Source organism: Taudactylus pleione, unplaced genomic scaffold (genome assembly GCF_031769625.1).
Source record: "Taudactylus pleione unplaced genomic scaffold, aTauple2 ptg000053l, whole genome shotgun sequence".
Lineage (NCBI taxonomy): Eukaryota > Metazoa > Chordata > Amphibia > Anura > Myobatrachidae > Taudactylus > Taudactylus pleione.
Window position 1 is genome coordinate 13,859,538 of NW_028284455.1, and position 22,613 is coordinate 13,882,150.

At 43.7% G+C, this 22,613-nt stretch overlaps 1 protein-coding gene across 3 annotated transcripts in view; it reads left to right on the top strand.

Annotated features, from left to right (window-relative positions):
- The window catches only part of KCNH8 (potassium voltage-gated channel subfamily H member 8), a 543,344-nt gene that overhangs the window by 512,539 nt on the left and 8,192 nt on the right, over positions 1-22,613 (top strand). For 2 of the 3 annotated variants that reach the window (XM_088463391.1, XM_088463404.1), the window contains 2 exons: positions 3,398-3,504; positions 17,999-18,078. In XM_088463391.1, coding sequence (XP_088319517.1) covers positions 3,398-3,504; positions 17,999-18,078 — 187 coding nt within the window. Of the gene's footprint in view, positions 1-3,397; positions 3,505-9,152; positions 9,184-17,998; positions 18,079-22,613 lie in introns of all 3 variants that reach the window. The other variant, XM_088463397.1, reaches the window with a different exon arrangement.

Here is a 22,613-nt window from a genome sequence, read left to right on the forward strand (position 1 = left end):
AAAAAGGCAGCTGCTCAATCAATCTGGTAGCACTTCTCAGGTGCATGAAAGGGATGGGTCATACCAAGTAGAAAAAGGAGGGAGTTTAGCCCCCTATTGTTCCTCAGCACACTGAATAATACTTGCAACAATTTATGAACACTATATGGTAATAGAACTTCAGAGATATTGGTTGCATGCATTTGCAAATACATGGGAAGCTCCTAGGCCATGTCATGGCTTCTCTGTCACTAGCAGTCCCTAACACTAAGGGGTTCACATCCAGGGTGCAGGGCACCCCAAAAAACATCCAGCCCAGGGCATCACACGAAAATGGAAAAAGAGTGACAGTGCAGTGTAAAGTATAGATGTTTTTTTATTGTTTCGATTGTAGACATGTAAAGGGTCAGCGATCGTTTTAAGTCATTAGATGCAGCAGTAGGGCCAGCAAATCTGAGTGGAATGGGTATTTTTATTTTGTGGATGTGAGTACCATTCTACAATCCAATTACCATGCTCTGTGGTGCAATGGAGAAACATAAAAAGGTTAAATATTTAATAAGTATATATACATAGAATTACAAGTGAGAGATAGAACTGAGCTTCCTAAAAACACATTCTCCCATGTTATGTTAGGATGTCTGTCTCTTCTTGCTGGCAGATGCTTTCTGGTCTGGTGCACTGATTGAGTGCCCAGATTCACATACACAGCAAACTTAATAGAAAAAGTTGTTGCCACTGGGCAAATGCAGCAGCACCATTCTGTCCCTTATACTGCATATTCTGACCATAGCTCTAATATAATCACATTATATACTACTGCTATGTCATGATCCTGACTTCTTTCCCTCATATATTACTAATGTTTCCTGTGACTTACCTCTGCCACCTGCTCTGCAGGCTAGGATATCTGGATTTGCCTGGGAGGTCTGTTCAATATGCAGACGGCAGCATGTGTCTGTGTTGCTAATTGCTGGATTCCCCTTCTGGACTGATTGTGCACCAGAGAACCTCTCTGTCTGTGAGATCTGCAAACTCTTGATTATAAGCACAGTTTCGCAATCAGGGACGTAACTAGGTATTTGAACGCCCAATAGCAAAAGTAAGGGCCCCTATGTATCACCCAATGGTGACAAATGTATATAACACATGCAACTTTGACAAGGAAGATGGGCCCCATAGCAGCTGCACCCCTTGTACCTATGGTAGTTATGCTCTTGGTCGCAGTCCAGTTGATATGCTGGACCTGAACTGCAGAGATCATGGGAATTGTTTCCAGTCCTTTAGTGCTTGCCATTCTTTCAGCATGTCCACAGTGTGCTCCACGCCTGAGTTCCCTCCAATATCAGAAATGGGCTCAGCCATGTTGCTTCCAATCAGGTGACTAACTCACAGCCAATGGAATCCCAATCTGCCATCACCTGATGCTACTACCCAATCTCTGGGTAATTATGGAAGTTCCCAGCACTGTTGCCAGTGTCATTTTGTCTTCAGCCTAGCTGTGAGATACCATTTGAGCTCCTGCAGAATTCTCTGTTCCTCAGTGTAGATTCCCATCTAACCGCTGGCTATAGTTGCCATCTGGTTCCAGCATGGTAATCCTGCTCGGTCCCATGGCAGTAATGCTGTCCGGTCACATTCCGGTGTATCCAGTCCTGTCCCATTCCGGTGTATCCAGCCCGGTCCCATTCCGGTGTTTCTAGTCGGGTCCTATCCAGGTGTTTCCAGTCTGATCCCATTCCGGAGAATCCAGTGCGGTCCTATTCTGGTGAATCCTATTCGGTTCCATTCCAGTCAAGACATATACATCCCTTTCGAGAGTGTTCCTCATTGTCTCAGTCTCCACCCAGTATTCGGAATCGAAAGCAGGAGACCGCGACCTGCACCTCGGCCGCAGCTAAGCTCAAATCCCCTTATGGGGGTCTCTGGTGAAAACCACCAGTGTGTTAGATTTGACTTGGGTCTCAGCCAATTTCCCAGATACTGGTCTATCTTCAACCAATCAGTAATCATTCCATGAGTCCAAACTACCTCCCAGTTGCACGGTCCACACTTCTGAACCCTTGCCTACCAGTGACTACAGCTCAGGTACACAAACAAATCACACGAGTGTGACATGCTATTAATGTATTTACAGCAATTTGAGCCACTGGCAAGGAGTGATATGGGAAGGGTGGAGGGAGGGTTTAAGGGAAATTTGACTCCCCATTCACCTTTGTTTGCTTATGTTTTAAACACTTTAAATTACACATATTTACTTTATAGTACTTGTATGGAATATTTTGTCTCGGAAGCTGTTATAAGCTGTTATAAAGAAATAAATATATGAGTAAACTTGCTAACAATGTCCTCTGCGTAGACAGGATCTCATAGCTGGAGATGACAGCACTTTGAAATATCACCAAGGGGTATATTTACTAAGCAACAGTAATTGTCAGGGGTTCTGGCCGTAGAATTTAAAATTGCAATAATATAAAATGCAGTACACCTGGTTTTCCAATTAATATTATTGTTGTTTTAAATCCTGTGTCCATAATCGCAGACAATCAGTGGTTTGAATTACCACCACTTAGTAAATATATCCCCAATTTAATGAGGAGAGTTCTAGAGGCAGTGTGTTGTAAGATTGTGGTTATTTTAAATGTAATATAATACATCTTAGCTTAATGCTTCAAATGACAATAAAGCCTTATCTGGAAACATGGGCGATTCTAGAGAGGAGGGGGCCCATGTGCAGTCTCCGACACTGGCCCCTCCTCTCTGCCCGGCGGCTGGCAGTGCACTGAGCTGTGCGCGGCCAGCACCGGAGTTATAGACTCTGGGCACTAGAGTGTGCCCAGAGTCTACAATGTATGCACAGGTGACCGGGAAAATGGCTACGGCTATTTACCCTGTACTGCGCAAGCGCAAACGATGGGAAAATGGCCGCCGCTGCCATTCTCCAGTCGTTTTTACAGCACCGGACCCCCCGCGCTGATGTGGGACTGTGGAGAGGTAAGTAATATTATGCGTGCAGGGTGTGCGGTGCGGGGCCCTCCTGGACGTGTGTTCCCCGCACACCCTACACCCATTATAGATACGCTCCTGTCTGGAAATGTGTTTAATAGCTCTCATACATTGTTGTCCAATGGTTGGCGATGTGGTTAATCTTACTGTTTCAAAGATCTGTGGTAATACATTCAATTCCTAACCAAGGCACTGTATGTGTGGAGTGTGTTTGTTCTCCCCATGTTTGCATGGGCTTCCTCCCAGGTTAACTGGCTTCTGACAATACTATATAAATAACTGTTAAATAATAAATTACATAGACTTGTGATACTGCATTAAAAAGTAAAAACTGTCACAAATTACACAGACTTTCTTTATATTGCACACTACACTCCTAAGAAGATCAATAAAAATATTTTGCATTTAACAGAGTTGTTGATGGGATTGAAGATAACCGCGGCAATGATGAAGGCCAAGCATTTGACTTTGAAGCTTACCAGATGAGACAACAAGCACGATTGAATCAAAATGTTGCAGGTACTGTATGTTTAACAATTTGTAATTTGCAAACACATAGGTCTCAATCCTTTCATCGTGCTAGAGCAGAATCCAGCAACCAGGTAATTTGGTTTACTTACAATTTCAAGTGTGGATAATTTAAATAATAAGGTAAATTACACAGGAAGACTCTGCCGATTCAACGATTTGTGTCGTCTTTTACAACTTTGGCCACATGGTGGACCGTATTGTACAGACTTTGGTGTACTAATAAGACTAAGGAGTTTATGTATCAAGCAGTGAAAAGCATGGAAGAGTGAACCAGTGTAGAATTTGCCCATAACAACCAATCAGCTTTGAAGTAGCATTAATAAAGTGCAGTCTATAAAATAATAGGCGCTGATTGGTTGCTATGGACAGCGCTCTCGAGCGGGTCTGAATCAGGCCCTGAATTTTTACTTCTGCTGTGTCAGTTTATAAAAATGTGTTAGTTGTTTTCATTTTGGTCAAACAGGAATTATTATCCTCACCATTCAACATGCAGATAGATTAAGGAGATGAATGAAAGTCCATCTGCATATTTGTGACTATCGGCCCTGCACATGCTTCAGAGCTATGCTGAGTCCTACACAATTCAGTCACATCCTAATTTGTGGTTGAAGGAGTGTAACTGGAATATAATGGGGTACTCAGACATGGGCAAATTCAGCGAGAGTCTCAACAAAATTGCAGTCCAAGCAGATCTGCCCTTATGCTTGTTCTCTGATGCATCTTTTGAACAAAATGATACAGCTGGTGCAAGGTTTCATTGATAATGTTGACGGCTAAGAAACCAAACATACAGATAACAGGGGTCCATCTGCAGAAATGCGTACAAATCTGGATACATGTGAAAATACTGTATGCATTGACTCCTTCACTGTTATAGATACATCTAAAAGTATACAGTGGGGGATACAGTGTGAGTTGGATACAGTGCAGGTCGGATACAGTGTGATTTGGATACAGTGCAGGACGGATACAGTGTGGGTTGGATGCAGTGCGAGTCGGATACAGTGGGTAGGATACAATGTGGGTCGGATACAATACAATTTACAGTGCAGGTCGAATACAGTGTTGGATACAGTGAGGGTTGGATACAGTGCAAGTCAGTTACAGTGCAGGATACAATTTGGATCAGATAAAGTGTGGGTCAGATACAGTGCAGTTTACAATGCAGGTCTGATACAGTGCAGGATTCAGTGTGGGTCGTAAACAATGCATTTTATAGTGCAGGTTGGATACAGTATGTGTTGGATACAGTGCATGTCAGATACAGTGTAGGTCGGAAAAAGTTCAGGTTACAGTGTGGGTTGAATATAGTGCAGGTCGGATACAGTGCGGGTTACAGTGCAGGTCAGATCCAGTGTGGGTTGGATACAACAATAGTGCACTTACTGTGATGGTGGTGTCGGCAATGCTGGCATTGTCCTCAGTGTGGGGGTGCCGGCAGTGTCCTCAGTGTGGGGGTTCCTCAGTTTCCTCAGTGCGGGGGTGGCCAATATTTTCCTTCCTGTGTCCAGTGAAGTCTTTAGGCAAGTTCTTATTGGCTGAGAGCCATGACAGACAGCAAGCCCATTGACTTCAATGGGATTTTGATAATTGGCAACCGAGGCAACAGCGCAAGATACGACAGCGGGATCTTGGGATTTTGCCTCGTATAGGGATCTGGGGCAGGTGGGGAGATCAGAGTTGTGACTCGGATCCACACGAATCCCAGAAGTTCAAGTGGGCTCAGTTCTCTGAGAAGCAGGCCTGCTCATCTCTACTTAAGTCGGTAGCTATCTTGGCATAGGGAATGAATACTCCCTGGAGGATCAACATGGAGTCTGCACTGTAGCGCTCTCCATGCTCAACAAAGCAGCCATTTTTCCACTAAACATATATCAGCTTTACTAACCTTCCTGTTGCTCCTGCTGCCACTAACCAGATCTGATTATGAACTCCAATGGCTGTTCAGAATACATCGAAAAGAAGCAGTCAGTACTCCTAATAGCCATAGTGCTGGCTGCTCTCCATCTCCATGAAGGTTTACCAGGTTTTTTTTGTCAAATAAAATTGTATTAGTGACCATGGCTGCCGCAAGACCTTCCAAAGGCTGCATAAAGTTATGCTGAGAACATTACATAAAAGATGAATGTGCTTGAAACAAGGGTATAATTTTTGTATATTGCTCATTATTGTAGTTTATCTACTGTTGTGTGGAAACGAAAATATATATTTTTTTTAAATTCAAGAGTTATTTTGCTCTTACACTTCACAATATGAATTAGCTATATGGCAATCCCTCACAGTAATTTTTACAAAGAATCATTTATGTTCCATTCCAAATGAAATATCCTCATTGATATAAATTGAAATAGTGCACTTTATAGGTAATATGACAGCTCAATGACCCAAATGTATCTCATAGCATAATTGTACCACACATGGGAAATTTCATTTGATGCATTATCATAGATATCTGATATACTTGAGTAAAAAATAGAAAATTATGCAAAGGGATCAGCAAACGTAATTTATCTTTCTTTAATATGACACATTGAAAAGCAGCTACTTCTTTGTCTATATGTTATATAAATATAATTATTTATTCTGAGTATCTGGAAATAAGTGCATTATTCAAGCTGTACAGGTGAAATGATAGTAATCGATAAATTAAATTTATGGGGTTTAATAAATTTTTTTACTTAAATTAAACACTATCCTCACCTTTATTTTAACCCATCTCAAAAGAGTCATTATTTATTTTCATGTATGGGACTGATTATTGCACATGACCTGCTGTTCATGTAGCTGACTGTAAGAATATTATTGAATGAGTCTGGAGATCAGTGTATGCATGCAGCAATCCTGCCTCTTAATGGACTGTATTGTGCTATATTTCATATAGTACACAAGAAGGACTGGATAGATGCATGGATACATAGCTCTACAGATTCATCAAAACATTTCTTTATGGGGAGCTGAGTGATGGTAAATAAAAGACTGATAAGAAAGAACTGTATCTTTATCTGCCATACAGGGGGGAAGTATCATGGATAGAGATGTGTGTTGTTACTTCTAACACACATACTGTATACAGTAGGAGAAGTTCCAAACTGAAAAAATGTTGGTGCTTCAGTTGAACTATTAAACCTCCTAACTGTTGATGACTGTGTGTGGCATCTAAGCAATAATAATCTTAAACAGAGACTTAAGCTGGGTACACACGATACAATATATAGTACAAAACGCGGATTTATTTATTATTTATTTATTACCAGTTATTGATATAGCACACACTTATTCCGCAGCGCTTTATAGAGAATATTTGGCCATTCACATCAGTCTCTGCCCCAGTGGAGCTTACAACCAATATTCCCTACCACATGCTCACACACTAGGGTTAATTTTGTTGAGAGCCAATTAGCCTACCTGTATATTTTTGGAGTGTGGGATGAAACCCACACAAGCACAGGGAGAATATACAAACGCCACACAGTTAGGGCCATGGTGGGAATTGAACACACAACCTCAGTGCTGTGCAGAGGCAGACTTAGACCTCATAGGGCCCTAAGCAAGATATCAATTTGGGGCCCTACTCCCTCAACAGCATGCAATTTTACACACGCACTGCCCCATAGCCGCACACACACACACGCACTGCCCCATAGCCGCACACACACACACACACTGCCCTCATAGCCCCACACACACACACACACACTGCCCTCATAGCCGCACACACACACACTGCCCTCATAGCCGCACACACACACACTGCCCACATAGCCACACAAACACATGCAATGCCCCATGGCCGCACACACACACACTGCCCTCATAGCCGCACACACACACTGCCCTCATAGCTGCACACACACACTGCCCCATAGCCGCACACACACACACGCACTGCCCCATAGCCGCACACACACACTGCCCTCATAGCCGTACACACACACACTGCCCTCATAGCCGCACACACACTGCCCTCATAGCTGCACACACACACTGCCCCATAGCCACACACACACACACACACACTGCTCTTACTGCCGCACACACACACTGCCCCCATATCCGCACACACACACACTGCCCCCATAGCCGCACACACACACACTGCCCCCATAGCCGCACACACACACTGCTCTTATAGCCGCACACACACGGCCCCCATAGCCACGCACACACACTGCTCTCATAGCCGCACACACACACTGCCCCCATAGCCGCACACACACACTGCCCCTTAACCTCACACACACACTGCCCCATAGCCGCACACACACACACACTGCTCTTATAGCCGCACACACACACTGCACCCATAGCCACACACACACACACACACTGCTCTCATAGCCGCACACACACACACTGCCCCCATAGCCACACACACACTGTCCCCATAGCCGCACACACACACACTGCCCCCATAGCCACACACACACACACACTGCTCTCATAGCCGCACACACATACACTGCTCTCATAGCCGCACACACACACACACTGCCCCCATAGCCGCGAACACACACACACACTGCCCCCATAGCCGCACACACACACACTGCTCTCATAGCCGCAAGAACACACTGTCCCATAGCCACACACACACACACTGCTCTTATAGCCGCACACACACACACTGCTCTCATAGCCGCACACACACACACACTGCTCTTATAGCCGCACACACACACACACACTGCTCTCATAGCCGCAAAAACACACTGTCCCATAGCCGCACACACACACACTGCTCTCATAGCCGCACACACACACACTGCTCTCATAGCCGCACACACACACACACACTGCTCTCATAGCCGCACACACACACTGCTCTCATAGCTGCACACACACACTGTCCCATAGCCGCACACACACACTGCTCCCATAGCCGCAAACACGCACGGACCCCATACATACACACACTGCCCCCATAGCCGCATATATACACATACATGTACTGACACACACACTTATTGACACCACCAAGTGGCTGACACACACACACTGCATACTTGCCGACATTCAGCTCCCTCCTTCCGGGAGAGAGCTGAATGCCTGTATTCTGTGGGGGGCGTGGCCGGGCTATGATGCCGTTTTGGGGGCGGGGCCGGGGGCGTGACTGCCCGATTGTGTTATTATGGCCCCGCCCCCTCTTCACAATGCTGGAAAAAAGGAGGGGGCGGAGCCAAGATGACTCGAATCGCGTCTTCGGGCCCCCCGGCAGCGGGGGCTTTTACTAGTAGTCTGGGGGGGGGTTAGCGGCAGCCGGGAGGCTTGCCTGCTTTTCCGGGGGGTCGGGAGCGCCACGCGATATTCGGGAGGCTCCCGACCAAATCGGGAGGGTAGGCAAGCCTGACACACTGACACCATGTACTGACACAGACATTCATTTATTACACATTCACACAGCACAAGACAGTCTTTATTTGCTTGCAGCAAACACCCTCCCCTCCCCCACATCCTGCAGAGATTATAGCAGGAGCAGGAGGGTGATAGAGACATCAAACACCCCCTCTGCCCTGCGGACTATAGCAGGTGGACAAATCCCCCCCCCCATCCACAGCACCATAGTATGTGGCCCAACAGGCAATGGCACTCACCTTCTAATATACACTCTCCAAATGTCAGCATGGAGGGCACCTCAGCCTCCTCTAGGCTCCGCTCCTCTCTCTGCGTGTGACGTTACTGGTCACATGCAGCACAGCAGAGCAGGGTAGACTAGAGTGAAGAGACATAGAGCAGCACCCGGCAGCTGTCCAATCAATGTGCTGACAGTCTGCCGGGCAAAACAATAATATGACAAACCTCCGTTCTACAGCCCTGTCTGCGGGCCCCCAGGGACCCGCCAGGCCCTAAGCGGCCGCTTGGGTTGCCTAGCGGTTAATCCGCTACTGGTGCTGTGAGTCAGTAATGCTAACCATTACACCATCTGTGCTGCCCAATACGCGGATCATAACAATATATTGTACAAATCGTACAGAATGTACCCCTGATCCGTCGTTCACGGTGGTTGTTCATCGCATCTAATGTTCTGCATAGTAGATGGGACGATGCAATGAACTACGAGGATCAGTTATATGCAGCATGTAACAACACATCGCCAACCTCCGGATCGTATAGTGTGTGTGGTGTGCAAGATGTATTTGTTACATCGCATCAGACTGTCGTTGGGTCACACCATTGCATGGTGTGTACCCAGCTTTAAATTAGCAGAAAAATGTAAGCCTTCATTTGTTATACAATAAAACGTTATTACCAAAAATTCACCCTGGTGCAATGTAAGTATTAATAACTGATATGGTAAATAACTTTATCACCAAGGAGTTAGCAGCAGGTTAATGAAAAAAAGGGAGCAATTTTCTATTATATTTAGGATAACAATAAAAACCTTCACTTTATACTCCAAACAATAATACTAAAAGCTCAGAAGTGCCAAAAATATACTGTAAATGCATTTTAATATCGATTAATAGAAATAAAATATTAGCAAAACTTTCACAGATGCATTATAATAATTATAAGCAACAATAATAATACTCAAATAACTTATAATAAATAAATAATAATACATGTAAAATGTATCAAACATTTTTATAGAAATGGTGTGTTGAGTAAATTAAGTCACCTGTTGTTTGAATCTTACATCATGCTTATTCACTCACTTAACTACTAACTAGAAATAACCACATGGACACCTATGTGGAATTAAAAGAGGACACAGCCAAAATTTATTGATCGATTTGTAATTAGAAAGATGGTGGCAGTAAAAAACAGTGCTCCAAGGCCACAGCCTGACCATTATATTTTACTAAATAAAAGGCGGATCCCCACCCAGCGCAAACTGGCCTGAGGTAGAACCATTCACCCTTAATTGGCATAGCATTGACCCCTCCCTAAGATGATGGCCCGGTCCTCCCCTAACTTGCCGCTATCAAAAGGCAAATGCTACCCAGGTACTCTTACGCTATAATAGGCCACCCAAGAGCACTGCTTACCGCCAGGCTGCACCTACACCTGTAAGATGGAAAATTGAAAATTGCACAATCCAACAACATTTCAAGAATTACATACAAAACAGCTTAGACTGGTGGGTGGGTGGGGTTCAAAAACTGAAAAAGAGGAAGATTGTTTCTTGTCCAGACTATTTATAATGAATAGTATGGGCCTTGCCCCTTATTACTGCCATAGGCTACTATTTTGATGGGCACATTCCTGGCTACGCCCCCTCCTCTCCTTTAACCCCTGGTGAACTAGCAATATTCCATCACTAAACAGGGTGCTTATCTTTCCTCAAACTTATTCAAGTATTCAGATCTATTAGTGTTAAGGTTATTGCAAACCTTTCTAATATTGTGTTTGATTAATTATCCCAATTTATGAGACATAAACAGAACCAGGGGCATTTCAAGAGAGAAGGGAGCCCGTGTGCAGTCTCCGGTGGCCAGCAGCGCCCCTCCCCTCTCTCCGGTGGCCGGCAGCGCACTGAGCTCAGCGCCACAGCAGTAGACTCTGGGCACTACAGTGCATGCACAAAACGCCGGGAAAATGACCACGGCTGCCATTTTCCAGGCTTTTTTTACACAGTTGACACCGACGTCAATGTGGGACTCCGGAGTGATAAGTAAAATATGGGTCGGGGTGTGCGATGTGGGCCTCCCTGGACCCAGGGGCTCATGGAAAAATAAACAGTTAATTGGTCATATAAATGGTCCTTTCTTGTGGAACTCCTGCAGTTTGTATGCAGCCTCCCATAGGTTCCTGAGTCCCCCCCATGTATCAGATCTGTGATCCACGCTAGTTAGCAGCCAGAGTAAATACCCATCCAGACAATACCTTGGAGTGGGAGTGGTGTTAACCCAATGTAGATGAATGTCCACAGGCTGGCAAAGAGAGTACCAACAAGTAGTAAGGAGATGGCAGCGAAAGGACAGTGCAGAACCTGAAACAATAACAACATGCATTGGGGGTGTCATTCCCCCACCATGTACCTTTGTGACCTTACTAAACAGTGAGATATCCTGTAATTTTCTTAATTGATATTTGAAAATAAATAGTATTTTTGCAGATTCAATTTTTTGTTAGTAATAATAGAAAGAGCTGGCCTAATGCATCTTTCCATCTGTCTTGTTAGCAACAATGAAGAAACAACAATTTTTGTGGCAAAATATTAATATCTGCTGCCCAGAATATCCCCATAATTCTTCATATGGGTGCAGAATTACACAAGGTTCCCTGGCAGAATTTGCCCATAAGTGTTCCCTGCAGAATTCACTTTATCTATTTTATTCCACCCAAATTATTAATGTTCTACCCAGATGAATTGACACATTGTGCATCCCATCTTTATTTCTATATTATTACTTCCCAAAGATGCCTAATGGAGACCATAATTATATAGGGGGATATTTACCAAAGTTCGGGTTTTTTAGAAATGGAGATGTTGTCCATAGAAACCAATCAGAATTTACTTAACATTTATCTAGCACCTTATAGAAGATAAAAGCTAGAACCTGATGGTTGCTGTGGGCAACGTATCCACTTCTAAAAACCCGCTTTAGTAAATATACATTATAGGGGCTGACTATAAATCACACACAAAGGTTTGTAACTGAGGGCAGATGTGGAAGCATAATATATCACCTTATGCAAGATTCTGTACGACTAATGCAGAGGTTTGTGCGTCTGCAAGCGGAAATGCTAGGTGCTAGGTGCAAGAGCTCCATTAGAGACCGGCTTCTCTTCCCCATACACATGACTCACACAGAGATCTTGATGCAAGCTCATGCCAATCCCAAGACACTCCCATAAGTCAGGGCGGTTATGTGCGAATGCATTGTCATCACCCCGTTGCTGCAATGAAATGCCCTATATAATGAAAGACAGAGCCAGCCAAGTTCCATATGGCTGAGTTGTATAAAATTGCGTAAATTTGCATCTGCCCATTGGCTGCATGCAAAAACTCACCATTTTCATCCGTGAGCAGAGATCCAACGACTTAGAATCAGCCCATAGATTGGAACAGTGAAGCAAAAATTAAAATCAACTATTGAAATGCCAGAGCTTTGTGTATGCAGATGCGTACCAGCCTGTCTTAAGACGCCTATTTGTGCACGTCATCTAAAGGAAGTGTATGCAACCATCGGTACATCAGGTACAATCGGAATCGAACGCAGCGCTTGAGGTTGACTATACCCTACTGCTAGCACTGCGAGCACTTCAGTGTAAAATTCAACCAGGTGATGTGTACAATGATGCTGAAAAAGGGGGGGAGGAGGTTAACCCCCTATTGTTCCTCAGCACACTGAATTATACTTGCAACAATATATGAAGACTATATGGTAATAGAAATTCAGTGATGTTAGTTGCATGCATTTGCAAATACATGGGAGGCTTCTAGGCCATGTCACGGCTTCTCTGTCACTAGCAGTCCCTAACACTAAGGGGTTCACCCCAAAAAAATGTCCACTCCAGCCCAGGACCCTCCCAGGGCATCACACAAAAAATGGAAAAAGAGTGACAGTGCAGTGTAAAGTATAGATGTATGTGAGTAGTTAATAACTGTTGAAAAAGGGGTTAAAATATTTGTGAAAAAATGACATGGCAATAGAAATTCAGAGATATTAGTTGCAACTAATATCTCTGAATTTCTATTACCATATAGTCTCATATATTGTTCTAAGTATAATTCAGTGTCCTGAGGAACAATAGGGGGTTAACCCCCCCTTTTTCTACTTGGTATGACCCCTCCCTTTCATCACCTGAAAAGTACTGCTAGATTGATTGAGCAGCTGCCATTTTTTGTTTGTTTACAATGACGCTGCCTGTTAATTATGTACGCCTCTGAAACGGCGTAAAGACTCTCAGGCACGGCTGCGTTCGCACCTCCACTCCCCCATTTTCTAGTGGCCTGCCCCTGTTACCACCCACAAATTGCTTGACCTGTCACTCATTCAGCTGGGCTGTCTATGCTCGGCGAGCGAACGCTTCTTGATCTTTCACACTGGTATGCACACTGCAATGCATATGCATGCGCAGAATGCGGAAATCGGCCAGCTACGAGCGAACGCTTCTTAGCATCCGGGTTCCTCTGAGAAAAGGAACAAAATTAGATCTGCTCAAAACTCCACTGCAATGTCTTTCATCTCTTGGCTAAAGTATCAAGTTTATCTTTAAAATAGAGAGAACATTTTTTTTTTTTTTTACCTTGTTAAAGACTCCAACAGCAAAGCCAAATCCAACTAACATTTAGGAAATGCTGCTCATTGTAATACATATTAGAATGCGCCTGAGTCAGTGTAAATGATCACAGAACTAAATGTATAGGTTTCTTTAGTTTGCTTTCACAGTGTACAGTAGCTCTGGTTATGGGAACACACAAGTCAATCGGTGTTGTTCCTTTAGTGTTTAGACCTCAGTGTGTTGGGAAAACATTTTACAGCATGTTATGTTGTGCTAAAAGAGGCTCCTCAATAACACATATATTGCAGCAATATGATGCTTTGTCAAATCTCTCCCAAGAACATATTCATTAACTCAACTACCGGCAAGTAACTTCTTTACCGCTGTGTGACCTTCCTGCTGTATCTTTCTTATTGTTGATGTGTTTGTGTAATTGGATAGCTGCTGTCAGCCTGTCTAAATACTCAATTATTTTCAGATCATTGAGAGAACAGACAGGCTGACAGCAGCTATCCAATGTTCTTCATACTGTTTACATGTACAATTATAAATACTACTATGCATATGTTATTACATGTAAATAATGACATTAGAAATCTTTCTTTTCCAATCGCTGCCAACATACAGTACTGTATGCGCATTTATTTTTTATATACTGTAAGTGCATGTTGGCATATGAACCTTGTACTATCATTGCTCTGTCATCAAGGAAACACATAAATTAGTCATGAGGACCAAATGAAGAACCTCATAATCAAGCAAGAACAAAATAATAATACTTTCCTTTTTTACATCTGTACTTCATTAGAAAAGTAAGGCAGTGATAACTTAAAACATAAGGGCTGATGCAGATGCAAGTGCAAATGCAGGTGATTATTGCAGATTTCAATTTACGCATGCAACAAAGAAATAGCCACTGCGTATGTACCAAATCATACTTCAACCCATGGATGGAGTTTGCTAGCGTGAATTGATCCTTCTGTCAGTGGACACAGTATGTGGGCGGAACTTTTGCACCCAGTATGAGGCCGATAGTACTGATGACGGCTGTGGCTGCAGACGTAAGAACTGTGGACAGGATACATGCAGCCACACTGATTTTCAGTATACACCGTCAGTTTCTTGAATTGGCAATGTAGTACTGGGTTATTCAACATGAAGCCCTCTAGCTGGGGCTGGGAATGTAATCCCAGTGGCTGCATAGCCACCAGGTGAAATGCCGCTGTCGGAAGACCGAACAGTCAGAATCCCCCTCCTAACCCTAACACTCCCGGGGTGGTGCCTAACCCTAAGTCCCCCCAGGGGTACTTAAACCTAACCCCCCCTGCCCACACCCTAAACCTAACCCTCCCAAGGTTCCTAACCCTAACCTCCCACTAGCCTAACCCTAACCTTCCACCAGGGGGGTAACTAAGCCTAACTCCCCCTGGGGGTGCTAAACCTAACCCCCCCACCCCTGTGACTAATGCTAAACAAGTCCCCATTTACCTTCATTCGGGAAGCCATCTGTCAGGATTCCGTTGTCAGGCTAAAGACAGGCGCTGGGATTTTGACACCTATCTTTAGTCCTATGTCGGGATTTCAACACCGGAACTCCATCAGATGGCTTCCCGGGCATCGGCATTATAACTACATCCCCTCTAGTTGCCATAGAACTACAAATCCCAGCAGGGCCAGTGTTAGGGTGTTCGGCACTCTCCTCCCATTTTTCATAAAGGGACAGTGTGATCTAAAGGAACTCATCACAAAAGGGTGCGTGGTCTTGCAAGAAAGGGATGTGACCACATAACAGTACCCAATTCAAATGATGTCACACAGTAGCACAATTTTATTCACATTACACCTCACATAGTGCCCCTGATTCACATTACACCATATAGCTGTATCCCTTATTCACATTATGACACACAGTAGTGCCCCTTATACACAATGCCCACACTACTGCCCCTTATACACATAATGCCCACAGTAGTAGTTCCGTTAAACACAATGTCCACAGTAGTAGTGCCCCTTACACTCAATGCCCACAGTAGTAGTGCCCTTTATGCAATGCCCACTATAGTTGTGCCCTTTACACATAATACCCACAGTAGTAGTGCCCCTTACACGCAATACCCACTGTAGTAGTGCCCCTTACACATAAGGCCCATAGCAGTAGTGCCCCTTATGCGTAATGCCCACAGTAGTAGTACCCCCTATACAATGTCCACAGTAGTAGTGCCCCCTATACAATTGCCACAGTAATAGTGCCCCTTCTATAATGCCCATAGTAGTAGATCCCCTTACACATAATGACACACAGACACACTCACAACACTGTACTTACCTGAGGTCCCACCCCTGTGCCATCCACCATCTGACAACTCCTCATGCTCAGCAGTGTGGGAGAGGCATCATGATGTCTCTCCCTACACCCACTGTGGGATATGGAGTAATTAAGCTCCAGCCTCCGGCTGCAGGGAAGGAGTTGTTGGGTGCCTGCTGGTAACAAAATCACGGCGGGTGCCCAGCAAATGGAGAAGGCAACTGCACTGCATCTCCAGCCCGGCACTTCCCTGCTTTTCGGGGCTGGATAACTGCATCGCGCCGGCCCTGCATCCCAGCATGCCCTGATACAGTTTGGCTATTAGGGCATTCTAGTTTCACAGCAGCATGAGGCTATATGTAAAGTACCACCAAATGCGTACGACTCATGATTTTCAATGCAAAACATTGTATAATAATATTTCATACTTAAAGCATGAAAATAACATATTTTTTTTTAGGTATGCCGTCATTAAATTCACCAGAATGTCTACATGGTTTAAATGTCGACATTACAGGTTTAAGATTAGGGTTTGAGTTAAGGTTAGGGTTTGAGTTAAGGTTAGGGTTTGAGTTAAACTTAGGTTTTGGGTAAGGAAAGAGTTAAGGCTCTAACAGCAGCAACATGTTATGTCTGCATGCTGACTGTCGACATGCACAATGTTGAATTTATGACATCTCACAAGTTGACATAACATCCATGTCAACATACTGACTGTTGACATTTTGTACCACACCCTTTTTTTAAGATATCTTACTTGCTTTTCGACACATTTTGTAGTAGTTTAAATTGAATCTATTAGCATCTCCATACAAAAGGTGCTCCATCAGAGATGTGCCATTATTGATGAAAAAATGTTTCAAACAAAATAAAAAAAATGGTTGCACAGTAGTTAGTACTATTGCCTTGGGCTCAACCCATACTTGGGCCCTTTTGCCATGGAGACTGCAGAGTTCACATGGTTTTCTTCTATACAGTACAGGGAAAATTATTATGAGCTCTGGTTTCATAGGAACTGATGGGTTCAAATACAGTAATCTAATTGTACAGCAATATGAAATATGTTGATGTTGTGTAAATAATATAAATAAAATACATATGTTCCCTTGTTTTTCAACCTCATACTGACTATAATGCATTTAAATACAGTGATCACACATTTCTCCCAACTTTTGAGAGTTTGGAATCAGTATAGGGGGCATGGCCACACCCCTGGTCATAGTCTGTGCGTGAGATACCCTCTCTCTTGGCCAGTGGTTCCCAAACTGTGCGCATCAGCTCCCTGGAATGCCACGGCGCTGTCACCAGGGTACCGCAGCGGCGGCTGGCCTAAAGAAGCCATCCAGTGCATTTTTTTTCTGTGTAATTTTTTTTTTGCACGGGTGGAAGAAGGGGTTGGCAGCACGGAGCGGCTTGCAAAGGGTCAGCTGTCACTGTAAAAGCAACATGTAGTGAATCCTGATGCTGCCTTTTGCTGAATGGGGTCAGTCAGTCACCACTGGACACTATTGGTTTATCATTACAAATAACAACTAACAATAAACTTCTTCATACTATTAAGTTACTATATGTTACTGAATGTAAGATTAATGTATCAGACGGCTGGTTTATTAGTTGTTCATTTTGTTAGATATTGTATGTGAGTATATCACCCTGAGAATTTGTACTGTTATTATTATTTTTTAATGAATACAAGTAAAACTATTTTATTATACTGTTGTTGTATTGAACATGGTATTTGCACTTTTGTAAGTCAGGGCACCATTTATTTGTTTGATTTCTCTCTTTTGCCTGTGTTGTGCACCCATGTGTGTTCTCTTGTTGCCTGCCCTTGTTGCCTCCAGTGCTTGCAGCAGGGAAATACCTAACAACTGACCTGCAAATTGGAATTAACATCCTGATAACATGATGGGTGGACACAATTTTGTTTTCTAGAAGGCTACATTATAAAACCAAAAATGTATTTATTTCCTGGATTAATCTGATTATTTTAAATTCTGTTTGCAGACTTTTCGGAATTCAACCCAGCAATTCTGTTTATAACAGCAGAAGAAACCAAACAACAGATTTCTCGACTCAACCACGAGGTATAATGTCTCCTTATTCTCATTCAATTTCGTAAGCATTTTCAGAAGTTTAAAATAATTTCTAAAAGTAATGATAATATGTCTTGTAGACAATGGAGGGTTATTATCATAAGATCACTTGTGAGAATGGACAATTTCCTAGCAATATGGTCAGTTCTGCAAGCTAAGCAAAATGTGCCTTTTTCAGGGTATTTTATCAACTTAGGGCCTCATTTTTTAACGAGTTTTATCACCAAAACAAGTGATAAATGTCACTGTATGATAATGGTGCTCCAGCCAATCAGCTCCCAACTGTCAACTGTTAGAAAAATGACAGTTGGGAGCTGACTGGCTGGAGCACCGTTTATCATACACAGTGAAATGTATCACTTGTTTTGGTGATAAAACTCGTTCATAAATGGGGGTCTTAGTCACTATGGGCCTGATTCAGAGATGGATGCAATGCCAATGTTTACGCAGTTGAGCGATTATCAGTGATCTGTGCATGCGCCTAAGTCACACTGCGCATGTGTGAAGTTTCATTGCTATTGTCACTTGCAGTGAGGATTTTTTCGCAAAGTGATTTGACAGGCAGGGACCGTTTGTGGGCAGCAACGGTGGAGTGAGTGCAGGCATGTCGCAACCATTTTCAGGGCATGTCTTAGCCTGCTACTCTGATCCCAAATGCAACGTCTCAGTTCCCGAAGGCCATTTTGCATGACCAGTGAGATACTCAGAAGTCCGATAATCTACTAATTTGCATATTTCTACACAGTGGCTTGAATTTGTGAAGCCATGGTGGCATTAGCGTACATCTCTGAATCAGGCCTTATATCAGTGGTACCCAAACTTTTTTCGAATCACAGCACCCTAGAGTATCAGCATTTTATCCATAGCACCCCTGGGCCAAACGTTTTTTATTGAGAAATTTAGCAAAAATTAAAGAAGTAAATTGTGCTTATATGACACCCATAGGTAAAGTTATGTGGTGGTTGACAGGGCTTTTTTTTGTCTATATACAGTATGTTTTGATTGGCAGCAATTAGCACGGGTTTTGCCTATCACATTAACTAAAAAGAATTTTATTTGGTACTGCACCCCTGTAACTGTCCTGAGGCACCCAGTTTGGGAACCACTGCCCTATATGTTTAATTATTAACTTCTATATGGTACCAAACAGGTTGCTCATGTTACTGACATCATTGACTTATTACAAATCCATATATATATATATATATATATTTTTTTTATTTATTTATTTATTTTTTTCTGGTACTGGACCAAAAAGCCAAGGTTAAAGTAATACTGTGCCTCTGAGGAGAATCATATAGATTGAAATAGACGTTGGGCTCTTACAAGTGAGGTGTATTTCATAAATAAATGTAGCATTTTTTCATCATCTACCAGGGTGTGCTTGTCCATCCTGTCAATAGATAGATAGACAGGCAGACAGATAGATAGAATATAATATGTCCATTGTTAAACCTACTAAAAATTAGGGGTGTGCACTGGCCACTTTTTGTGTTTTGTGTTTTGGTTTTGGATCTGGATCACTCTTCATGTTTTGGATCTGGATTGGTTTTGCCAAAACCACCCTTCCGTGTTTTGGGATCTGGGTTTTGTGTTTTGGATCTGTATTTTTTTGGAAAAAAGCATAAAACAGCTAAAATCTCAGAATTTTGGGGGTTTTCTGTTCCTATGCTGTTATTAACCTCAATAACATTAATTTCCACTAATTTCCAGCCTATTCTGACCACCTCACTCCTCACAATATTGTTTTTAGGCCAAAAGGTTGCACCGTGGTAGCTGGATGACTATTGCTAAGCGACAAAAGTGGGCAGCACAAATACGTGGCCCATCTAGGAGTGACACTGCAGTGGCAGACAGGATGGCAGTTTCAAAAATTAGGCCCTAAAAGTACATAATGCAAAGAAAAAAAAGAGGTGCAAGATGGAATTGTCCTTGGGAGTTATGTTGTATAAACAGGACATGCACACTTTAACAAACCAATCATTTCAGCGCCAGGGTCTGCCACACAACTGTGGCTGAAATGATTGGTTGGTTTTGGCCCCCACAAAACAAGCTGGCAATTAATCTGTCCCTGCACAAACTGGCTCTATGGAGGCAAGATGTCGTCCTCATCCTCCTCATCTACCGATTCTTCACCCTCTTCAGTGTTGTGTACATCCTCATCCTCACAGAGTATTAATTTGTCCCTGCTGGAATCCAACACCACAGGTCCCTCTGTACTTTCTGGAGGCTGGTCTCCCTGGAAGAATTGATAATTAATTTTGATGAACATCATCTCCTCCACATTTTGTGGAAGCAACCTCCTACGCCTTTCGCTGACAAGGTTCCCGGCTGCAATAAACACTATTTCTGAGTACACACTGGAGGGGGGCAACTTAGGTAAAATAGAGCCAGTTTGTACAGGGGCCTCCAAATTGCCTCTTTTTCCTGCCAGTAGAGGTACGGACTGTCTGACATGCCTACTTGGATGCTGTCACCAATGTAATCCTCCACCATTCTGTCAATGGTGACAGTATAATATGCAGTGACAGTAGACATGTCAGAAATTGTTGCTAGGTCCTTCAGTCCAGAACAGATGTCCAAACTTGGTCCTGCTGCCCTGCATCACCGCCAGCGGGTTGCTTAGGATACCTAAGTTGTTTACTGGCAGCCCCAGTTGCGGGAGAAAATGAAGAAGGAGCAGTTGATGTGTCACGTTCTGCTTTAGCTGACAGTGTATTCACCAGCAGGTCTTTGCACCTCTGCAGGCTTGTGTCGGCTGGAAAGAGAGACACCACGTAGGCTTTAAACCTAGGATCGAGCACGGTGGCCAAAATGTAGTGGTCTGATTTCAACAGATTGACCACCCTCGAATCCTGGCAGAGTGAATGAAGAGCTTCATCCACAAGTCCCACATGCCAAGTGGAATCGCTCCATCTTAGCTCCTCCTTCACTTTCTCCAGCTGCTTCTGCAAAAGTCTGATGAGAGGAATGACCTGACTCAAGCAGGCAGTGTCTGAACTGACTTCACGTGTGGCAAGTTTGAAGGGCTGGAGAACCTTGCACAACACGGAAATTATTCTCCACTGCACTTGAGTCAGGTGCATACCCCCTCCTTTGCCTATGTCATAGGTGGATCTATAGGCTTGAATGGCCTTTGCTGCTCCTCCATCCTCTGAAGCATATAGAGGGTTGAGTTCCACCGCTTCACAACCTCTTGCTTCAGGTGATGGCGGGGCAGGTTCAAGAGTGTTTGCTGGCGCTCCAGTCTTTGCCCCTGTCATTTTTCAGAAAATTCTGCACCACCAAATTTATTGTGTGAGCAAAACATGGGACGTGCTGGAATTTGCCCAGATGTAATGCCCGCACAATATTGGTCAGATATCACAAATCCCCAGGAGAGTCTAAGTGGGGTAAGCCATTGGGCGATGATTTCCCTCAGTTTCTCTAAGAGGTTGTCGGCGGTGTGCCTCTTACTGAAACCGGTGATACACAGCATAGCCTGCCTTGGAACGAGCTGGCGTTTCTGAGGTGCTGCTATTGGTGATGGTGCTGTTGTTGCTGATTAAGGCCATACATCTACCCAGTGGACTGTCACAGTCATATAGTCCTTAGTCTGCCCTGTTCCACTTGTCCACATGTCCGTGGTTAAGTGGACATTGGGTACAATACATTTTTTAGGACACTGAGGACACTTTTTCTGACGTCTCTGTACATTCTCGGTATCGCCTGCCTAGTGAAGTGGAATCTAGATGGGATTTGGTACTGGAGACATACTACCTTCATCAATTGTCTAAATCCCACTGCACTAATGGCAGATACCAGACGCACGTCTAACACCAACATAGCTGTCAAGACCTCAGTTATCCACTTTGCTTCAGGATGACTGCTGTCGTACTACATCTTCCTCGCTAAGGAGAGTTGGAGGGTCAATTGCTTAGTAGAAGAAGTAGTGGTGTTCCTTCTTCCTCTCTTGGATGATGAATGACTCCCAGCAGCAACAGCAGCAGCGGCAGCAGTTGGCAATGCAGGATCCTCCCGAGGAATCCCGGATGGGAGAGTCAGTCATGCCAGTGACATGGCCTGCAGGATTACTTCCGATCCTGACTGAGGCAGAAATTGACGAGGAGAGAGTTGACAGTGTGGTTTGCAGGTGCTTGGATACAATGGGAAAAAGGGATTTAGGTGTCCCTGGACTGCTTACGGTCTTAGCCACAGTTTCTGAACTTGACAGTAACTTTTTATGAATGCGCTGCAGGTGATGTATAAGGCAGGATGTTCCAAGGTGGTTAACATCTTTACCCCTACTTATTCCATCTTTACATATGGCAATAAAGTTGTTGTCCGGATTTGGATAGAAATATTGCCAGACCAAAGAGGTGGAATGTTTTGTCTTCTGCCAAGGCATGACAGTGATGGGCTTTTTCATCCTACGGACAACAACTGTCTCCCCCGGTGCCTGATTTAAACAAACCACCTCACCATTAGAATCCTCCTCGTCAACATCCTCTTCAGCGCCAGTTACACCAATATCCTCATCCTGTTGT